Source organism: Elephantulus edwardii, unplaced genomic scaffold, assembly GCF_000299155.1.
Source record: "Elephantulus edwardii isolate Elephantulus edwardi_28Jun2011 unplaced genomic scaffold, EleEdw1.0 scaffold00433, whole genome shotgun sequence".
NCBI lineage: Eukaryota > Metazoa > Chordata > Mammalia > Macroscelidea > Macroscelididae > Elephantulus > Elephantulus edwardii.
The window spans coordinates 1,066,482-1,076,196 of record NW_006400183.1 but is presented as its reverse complement, the minus strand read 5'-3'; the positions used below and the strand labels follow the sequence as shown (position 1 = coordinate 1,076,196).

The 9,715-nt window shown below is 41.6% G+C and overlaps 2 protein-coding genes across 2 annotated transcripts; one reads left to right on the top strand and one right to left on the bottom strand.

Moving 5' to 3' along the window:
• Positions 1-881: 881 nt before the first annotated feature.
• Positions 882-1,315, bottom strand: LOC102853045 (histone H2A type 1-like). Its single transcript, XM_006902636.1, has one exon. The coding sequence runs from the start codon at positions 1,309-1,311 to the stop codon at positions 919-921; it is 393 nt and encodes a 130-aa protein (XP_006902698.1). The 5' UTR covers positions 1,312-1,315; the 3' UTR covers positions 882-918.
• A 299-nt stretch (positions 1,316-1,614) lies between these two features.
• LOC102852633 (histone H2B type 1-K-like) lies at positions 1,615-2,042 on the top strand. Its single transcript, XM_006902635.1, has one exon. The coding sequence runs from the start codon at positions 1,620-1,622 to the stop codon at positions 1,998-2,000; it is 381 nt and encodes a 126-aa protein (XP_006902697.1). The 5' UTR covers positions 1,615-1,619; the 3' UTR covers positions 2,001-2,042.
• The last annotated feature ends 7,673 nt before the right edge of the window (positions 2,043-9,715 follow it).

Here is a 9,715-nt window from a genome sequence, read left to right as displayed (position 1 = left end):
GGATGGGTGTGTCAGAGGCAATGAGATTGGCACAGGATAGAGCACGGTTTAGGGCTGTTGTACATAGGGTCGCTATGAGTCGCAAACGACTCGACGGCACGTAACAACAATTAATTTTAATGAACGTTTAGGGAGTTTGGATTTCCATTCATTCATTTTTGCATTTTACGTATCTTCATTTCCTTTGTCCCTGAAGAATTTTGTGTCGAGCTCTACATACATTTAAAGACCATACCAAGACTCTACCTACACAAAGATGCTTTTAAAAGTAGATTTGGAAGGTTTCTATCGGGGGCAGAGGAACTGTGTTCAGTATGGGATTGAGAAAACTAAATGTGTGGACAATGTAATGTTGCCAATGACTTGGATCCCGATGATTTTGATGCTGATAGGACATAGCCTGTACGTGGGCTACATAGGATGTATCAATATGATAGATTTTAAAAGATCGACGAATGACTTCTATTAAAAGTGGAGAGCGCTCAAATTTTGGATTAGGGTTGATCTCAGCTAACCAAAGGGCCATGAGCTGTGTACCAGAGTCGGAAGAGAGCCTCCAACGGGTGCTTAGAGGCAATCACTGCCCATCTCCTTCCGCGGAGGACTCTTGAATTCAGACCTCGAACTAACTTACTTATCGTAAGCCACCTGAGCCAGGGCGATCGGATTCTAACAAATACTCCATTAGGCCTAACACTTTTTCTTTGGCGCAAAAGGGTACAAGTTTACTTTTTCTGTTTGACAAATGCAACTGGGGCACTTTAGACATTGCAAAACATTGTAAGACAGCAAAGTAATGTTTTATGACGTTAATTTCAGCTAGATACTTAGGTTTATGAAGAGTAAGTGTTCAGTTCTTTCAAAGAAACGGTGGATGGCTCTGAAAAGAGCCTTTGGTTTTTAATGTATGCCCAGACTTTACTTGCCCTTGGCCTTGTGGTGGCTCTCGGTCTTCTTGGGCAGCAACACGGCCTGGATGTTGGGCAACACACCGCCCTGCGCGATGGTGACTTTTCCCAGGAGCTTGTTGAGCTCCTCATCGTTGCGGATGGCCAGCTGCAGATGGCGCGGGATGATGCGCGTCTTCTTGTTGTCGCGGGCCGCGTTACCCGCTAGCTCCAAGATCTCGGCCGTCAGATACTCTAGCACCGCCGCCAAGTAGACCGGAGCGCCGGCGCCCACCCGCTCGGCATAGTTGCCTTTGCGGAGCAGACGGTGGACTCTGCCCACAGGGAACTGGAGACCGGCCCTAGAAGAGCGAGTCTTGGCCTTAGCGCGCGCCTTACCGCCCTGCTTGCCACGTCCAGACATGACGCTACAGTGTAGATCTCAGCGAAGTGAGTGAAACCTAACTGCAAACACCTATCTTTTATAGATACCTGTCGCTACAGTTAGTCTGGGCGCGAAAATAAAGCTAAGCCATTGGCCAAAACGTAGTTTTATTTCAACCAACGGAAACACAGTTTGCTTAAAAAAATTATCATATTCTGATTGGACCAAATTGTCGTTGAGCCACCAATTAGGGAAACTTTTACTCATCCTTATTTGCATCTTACTTTATAAATAAGCCAGCAACTCTACAGATCTGTCTTTTCCTTAAAGTGAGGAGTCAAGTCATTATGCCTGAGCCAGCCAAGTCCGCTCCCGCCCCGAAGAAGGGCTCCAAGAAGGCCGTGACCAAGGCGCAGAAGAAGGATGGCAAGAAGCGCAAGCGCAGCCGCAAGGAGAGCTACTCGGTGTACGTGTACAAGGTGCTGAAGCAGGTCCACCCCGACACCGGCATCTCCTCTAAGGCCATGGGCATCATGAACTCCTTCGTCAACGACATCTTCGAGCGCATCGCCGGTGAGGCGTCCCGCCTGGCGCATTACAACAAGCGCTCCACCATCACGTCGCGGGAGATCCAGACGGCCGTGCGCTTGCTGCTACCCGGGGAGCTGGCCAAGCACGCCGTGTCCGAGGGCACCAAGGCCGTCACCAAGTACACTAGCGCCAAGTGAGCTGCTTTTCTACTTAACAAACCCAAAGGCTCTTTTCAGAGCCACTCACCACTTCCTGAAAGTAACTGGTACACTTTTCCCCATAGTTTCTTGTGAATAGGGGGATGCATTTTTGATATTTGAAGAAAAGCGCACAGAAAGATGCACCAACACATTCCTTACCTTGTACCATACTTACCCAGTACTACTTTTCCCCTTAGGAGCTCTTTGACTCTTCCAGTTTTCGCCTCGTTGCGAAAGCAAATTTTTCTCTTTATTCCTTTTTTTAAATTTATTTTTTAATTATTAATTTCAATGAAAATATACAGACTTTGGATTTCCATATATTCATTGTTGCACTTTCCTCCCAACCTTCCCCTCCTCCCTCCCTTTCTTTGAATGATGGCTCTAACTGTGGTCAGCGGCAGTATTTGAAAACCCCACCATGGGCTGCAATTGGCCAATCTTGTCATTGGGGTTTTGGTTTAGAACATTTCAATTTAGAATGCTGAATTAACTGCGAGAACTTCCGGAACTCAGCAGTCAGAAGACAGTCTTTTCAATGTTGAACTCTTTAAGAAACTTTTCTCTTGGGTGAGTTTGAATCAGGGGAACGCTGCTAAGTAAGTCCGCAGTGCAACTTGCAATTTAACAGTGGGGCTGAACAGTGTTTCTATCAGGCAGTGAGGCTAGGTTTGGAGCTGCTTTCAGATTCATTGCTAGGAATTAGAAATTAAGGTTCATAGAAAAAAGCAAAACCCAGAGAAGGCCACAGGTGTAGGAGAGGGGAGCAAGTAAGAAATACTAGGGCATGGAGATTTCCAAGGCACGATGAGATACTTTTCAAGTAAATTAAAATCCTTCAACTCCCACTCCACCCATTTTAGTAGCACTCAAATTATCTATCTTCCATTACACAGGCCTCACCATTTCCAGTCACCTCGTCATTCTCTTCCTTAAGGAACTGATTAATACTGTAAATATATTTTCCTCCCAAACATCATCATCATCAATAATACAAACATTCCATCCTAATTTCAAGCTTCCACCCTCACCTCCAAACCTCAACTCTTCCCCAACCCCAAAACTTAACCCTGTCCTCACCCTCAATGGTTTCCTTGTATGTTTTATTATCTCTTCCCTTTAAGTTGGGCATGTGGTGGTTTGTTGTGTTCCATCCTGTCAGAACCGACCTACAGCCGAACTTCTAGCGGCTTTTCCGAGACTTATAATAGCACCAGAGAAGATCACTCATCCTTCGCCCGAAAGTGGGGATGCAGGCCCTTTAAACTGAGGAATAAAGATTCCCTTATTTTGGATGCGCAATCTTGTTTCATCTAACAAGCAATGGACTCCCTCCATGTAAAATTGCGAGTTTGTAGTTCACTTCCCTGACCTACAACAACTCAGCAGTTTCTGCAGTCTCTGAGGCTCGCCACCGTAGGAGCTGGGGACAGAGGCCACCAACAGGCCGCACCTTGTGTTTGCATTAATTTTAGTCTTTGCTCCCTTCTCTCGTCGCATTTAAGAGATTGGACACAATAACTAGGGTATGGTTATTGCGTTCTTCTCTGCCATCTTGTGGCGAAAAAGCAGAATGGCCTCCAAGGTATTGTGATTTCTAGACCCATTTTTTAATTTTTTATTTTACTTTTTACATAACTATGATTTGATTAAAAGTTTACAAAGCAAATAAATTCTTCATGTGTACCCATTTACATTTTGTTCTACAGGTCGGTTTTTTTCCATACTTACAACGTAATCACACTCTCATCTCTTCTGTATTTGATTTCTGAAAATTCATCTGTACCTTGGTGTCTTCCCTTTCTTAAGTAGTATTGTGCTGATGGGCCCTTACTCATTTTCCTCCACCCACCCCTTAGTTATTGCTTTTCCTTTCATCTATCTTAATATATGTCTTCATTGAGTTCAAATTTAGAAGGGAAAGTTCTTCAGTATAAGTACTCACACAAAGATCAAAATACTGCCTAGGAGTCAAGCTGAAAGGCATCAAATTATTGTTTCGAGGAAACGTTTCCCAGGCAATGAACAGTGCTGTATCCAGAAGCGGCCGTGTGGACTCATTCTTGAATCTGCAATGAGGCCCAATAGCGAAGATGGTCATACAGGGCTAGAGGATGTACACTCTGGCTTATACTTCTTGTGTGCAATAGAGCTGGAACCAGCCCATAGCTGACCCTCAGGTGGGTTTTCAGAGGCTTTGCCCAGCCTTCTCCCCTGGAGCAGTTGGTGTCCTTGAACCTATTGCCTTTGGGTTACAGCTTCTTACCACTAGTCCGCCAGAGCTCACTAGACTCATGCTAGCTAGGTAATATTCAGATCATATGTCAGTGAAAGGAAGGACATGAAGCCACCAAGATCCCAAACGCGCCCAAACCTCAAGCAGCAGAGTCACAGGAAGGAAAAAATAGCTGAAGTTAACTAAAGAAAAAGACAAATCATCATTTTAGCCCAGTTAAACTCTAACTTAGTTATACTCAGAATTAGTAATTTTTGAGGGCTTTTGCAACTTTTCATACAATCTATTATCTATATACTAATTTTTAGTCTCCTCTCCCTCCCTTCCCATAAGTGTTAACCATCCAAATAATGATTCTGTAGACTAATTTTAAATGTTTTCTTTCCAGGTGCCACTTTCTACTGACAATTTGTAGAGTAGAACTACCATGTCTATTTTCTCTTAACTGCTGGATTTAAACTAGTTTCTCTAAGACTCACTCGTGGACCGTGTGTAAATGCATTGGTGCATGTGGTTAGGGGGAGAGAAATTGTAGTATATTAAAGTTTTTGCAGCTTAGAGAGAACTGTCATCATCATCATCACCACAACAACTAAAATACTTTGCTAGTAATAACAGTAATAATAAAAACAAGATACTTTTTACCTTAGAGTAAAAAAAAAAAAAGCTTACACAACTTGGTTTGTAGTTCTAGTCCTCAAATAATAAACACTTGGTTGAGGCCTTTAATATAGACTGCTGTTTGAAAATCTGTAATGACTATAATTATGTAGGTTGTATTTTTTCTGTGACAACAAAGCTATGTAAATATGATAAACTTGGTCATTTCTCAAGATTTTCCCCTCAGTTTAATCCTTGTGCTTCTCTCTACCCCCAAAGTCCTGTTTGCAAATCAAATTTGTCCGTCTTTTCCAAATATTTCTTAGTCCTCTGTCAGCAGTTTCTATTTCTAAAGAAAGTAAATGTCCCAGAAATTAAATGTCTCACTGAAGCACTTAAAGCCATTTTTTTCTCTGCTTTGAATCCAACCTATTTCAAATGTCCTTTAATGATATGCTTATTTTTTGCCCTGGCCCACGGGGATCTTCAACGGCGACCCTAGGAGGGGAAGAAAGATAATGGGGGGACAGGAGGCACAAAAGCAAGAAGACAAGTCAAATCTCCGATCAAAAAGCACTCACAGTTTATATAAAGAAGCACAATGGGGAAGGAGAAGTATGCAATGGGGGAGAATAACATGTCCTTTCCAGTAAGCTGAAAGTTATCTGGTAAACAGAAACTTAGCAGGGCATTCCCAGTAAACCGAAACCTATCCTCCCAGGGTGGGGCAACATGCCCAGACATGTCCTTAGAGAATTACAAAATGGCTTCAGAGAAATGGCTTCAGCTAGGTAGAACAAGCGGCACCCAGCAATTTTTCACTTAAACTATGGCTAGAAGGTGCAATACTCACCAAACAAGTCAAATGCACACAAGTATGCAGCAAAGAAAAGTAAAACTAACTGGATGTTTGAAAGCCAGCTCATATTGATGGGGTGGTATTAATAAATTCAGAATTATCCAAATATATCAGTATAGTCATAAAACTTACATCAGTTGCTTCCACCCTACTAGTTACTTTGTCTTGTTGTCATCATGTCGTTACGTGTTGTCACCTGAGACTCATAGAGATCCTAGGTACAGCAGCTCTAAACCTTGCCCTGCACTGAGCCAGTTTCACTAATTCCAACACACCAATTCCTGTTGCTCCAGTTACTCTATCAATCCTTCTCATTTGGGGTCTTCTTCTCCTGCACTGTCCCTCCATACTTCCAAGCATGATGTCCTTCTCCAAGGGCCAGTGTCTTTTGGCCACATGCCTGAATGAAGTATGTGAGACGGAGCATCCAAGGAGAATCTTGGTTTCACTCACTCTAAGACAGACCTCTTTATTTTCTTGAGAGTCCATGGCATGTTCAAGACTTCTGCACCACCACAATGCCACAACTCAAAGGCATCGATTCTTCTTCTACCAACCTTAGTCATTCCTCAGCTTTCTCATGCATAGCATTCTTTTTCTTTTCTTTAGTCATGTAAAGTTCTTTAAACCACTTATTTACCAGCAGAGGAAATGTGTCTTTCCTACACTAGCATTTACCTCTTTGAAACAGTTTTTCTCAGTCATACGTAAATTGTACCTTAAGCTGCATGTTTACTAGGAAGGGAAATGCATCTTTCCTGGATTAGCATTTACCTTTTCAAAACTGTTTTTTCTCAGTCCTATGTTAACTATTTCATAAACTGCCTGTTTACTGGTAACTATATGTAAATTCCACAGCAGAATTTACAGTAAACAGGCAGTTTATGAAATAGTTAACATTGTTGTTGTCGCTTGCGACTCATAGTGACCCTATGTACAACAGCCCTAAACTCTGCTCTGTCCTGCACCAATCACACTGTCTCTGCCACTCCCATCCCGATTACTTTTTATATAGTGACTCTATGTATTCTCTCCATCTTCTTTTGATGTTTCCCAGATCAGTCAAGATATTTCCCATAACATCTTTCAGTATTTGGACCATTAGGCTTGAATTTGTTTTTCACTTCCTTCAACATGAGAAATGCCGAGTGAGTTATTATTCTCTTTTTATTTTCCAACTCAAGCTCTTTGCACATTCAATTTTTATACTTTGCTTTGTCTCCACAAGCTGTCCTTTAATACCTTCTGTTCATCTCTTTTACTTCAACATCTCCTCCTTTTGCTATGGCTTTAGTGTAATTTTCAGAGTCTCTTCTGAAGTCCATTTTAGTCTTTCCTTCTTTTCTTTCTCCTCTGTCTTTGTAATGACCTTTTTGTTCTCTTCATGGATGCTCTCTTTGATGCCATTCCACAGTTTATCTGGTCTTCAATTATAAGTGTTCAATGCCGTAAACCTATTCTTGAGATGATTCAAGAATTCAAGTGGGATAGACTGAAGATCATATTTTGGATCTTGTGTACTTGCTTTACTTTTCTTCAACTTAAATTTGAACTTGCACACGAGTAATTGATAATCTGTTCCACAGTCAGCACCTGAACTGGTTTTGACATATGCATACACATGTACATATTTATCTCCAGTAGGAAAATAATTGTGCACCTTGGCACTTAACACATAAGATAAGGGCTGGAAATATAACATAGCAGTCAGAAGCATACATATAATTAATGCAAAGAAATGTCAATAGTACTGCACTTGAGATAACTTTGTCATATACTTTTCATCTCTCCCCTCAACCCCCATCTGTCTCTCATTTTTGAGTGAGTCCAAAAAGAAGTGCCCCACTTCGAGTTATTATACTTTCCTGGTACTCATGGTCCTCCTGCTTAGCTAAATCCTCCACTTTTATCTATAATGAGATAACAGGGATTACAAGTCACAATTTAGGATAACTCTTCTTACATCCAATTAGGGATGGGATTTAGGAGTATTACATTTCATCCTTAATCCTATAACTATTTGGGTTAGAAGGTCATGGGAAATCATTACTTAATACTATATACATGTATTTTGGGAGCCCATAATTTAATCCATAACAGTATTCATATCTTCTAAGAATTGTTGTTGTTGTTAGGTGTCATTGAGTCAGAATAGCAACCTCCTTGCCCTATCCCGTGTCATCTTCACAATCCCTGATGGACTCGAACCTATTGCTGCAGGCACTGTATCAATCAATCCATTTCACTGAGATTCTTCCTCTTTTTCACCAACCTTCTTTTTTCCCAAGCATGATGTTCCTCTCCAAAGAATATCCTCTCCTGGCAACATTCCTGAAGTATGTGAGACAAACCCTTGACCTCAAGGAGCACTCTGGATGTACCTTCTCCAAGACATATTTGTTTGTTCTTTTGGCCATCCATGGAATATTCAATATTCTTCTCCAACACCACTGCTCTTCATCTTCTGTTATACTTACTCATTATCCACCTCTCAAAAACACAGAAAGTGATTGAAAAGAACATGGGCCTGAATCAAGTGCACCTTAGTCCTCCAACTGACATCGTTTTTCCTCAATAATTTGGAGAGATTCCTGACTGCAGACTTTCCCAGTACAACACATCTCCTGACTGCTAGTACCAAGGATGTTGATTGTGGACCCAAGTAAGATGAAATAATTGGTAATTTCAATCTCATCTCTATCATGACATTGCCTGTCCATCCAGTGGTGAGAATTTGTGTTTTTTTTTTAATGTTGAGATGCAATCCATATTGAAGACTGTATTCTTTTTACTTCTTCAGCAAGTGCTTCAACTCCTTCTCATTTTCAGAAAGCAAGATTGTGTCTTCCTCTGATCCTGATCCATCATTTGTCCTCACAATGGCCAGCTCCCAAATAACTTGCTCAGCATACAGATTGAAGGTTATTATTGTTATAAGCCATCGAGTCGCTAGCAACTCATAGCAACCCTCTGTAAAACAGCCCTGAACCCTGCTCTACCTTGAGCCAACTTCACTGTCTCTGACACACCTACCTCCATTACCCCAGTCCCTGATTCAAGGTCTTCCTTTCTTGTGCTGTCCCTCCGCCTTTCCAAACACAATGTCCCTCTCCAAGGACTGGTCCCTCTTTGCAACATGCTCAAAGTATGTCATATGAGGCTTCAGAATCTTTGCCTCTAAGGAGCAGTCTGGTTTCACCCTCTCCTGGACAAACCTGTTTGATCTCTTAGCAGTCCATGGTATATTTGATACTCTTCTCCAGCCCCACAACTCAAAGGTATTGAGTCTTCTTCTATTATCCTTAGTCATTGTCCAGTTCTATGATGCATAGCAAGTAATTACGAAGACCATGGCCCATATCAGAAGCACCTTAGCCTCAGACTGGCATCGTTGCTCTTCAGTATCATGGAGAGGTCCCTGACAGCAGAATTCCCCAATGAAGATTCATCTTTTGATTTCCTGGCTTCTGGTACCAAGAATGTTGATGGTGGAGCAAATCAAGCTAAAGCTATTAATAATTTGTTTCTTCACTATCTATCATGATGCTGCCAATTGGCCCAGTGATGAGAATCTTTGTCTTCTTGATGTTGAGCTTCAATCCATAATGCAGACTACAATCCTTGACCTTCTGCAGAAAATGTCTGAGGTCCTCCTCAGTTTCAACAAGCAAGGTTGTGTCATGTGCATAACGCAGGTTGTTGATTACTGAATAAGAATAGAGTAAGGGTACAACCCTGGCACACATCTTTTTTACTTTTAAGTCATACTGTGTTCCCTTGCTCTGTTTGCACAACAGCTTCTTGGTCTAAGTTTAAGTTTCCAATGAGCACAATTAAGTGTCTGGAATTCCCGTTCTTCTCAATGTTAGCTATAATTTATGATGATCCACATAAACGCCTTTGCATATTCAATAAAGCACAAATAGACATTCTTCTGGTATTATTTACTTTCAGCCAGGATCCATCTGATATAAATAATGATATCCCTGGCGTTACAACCTCTTCTAAACCCTGCTT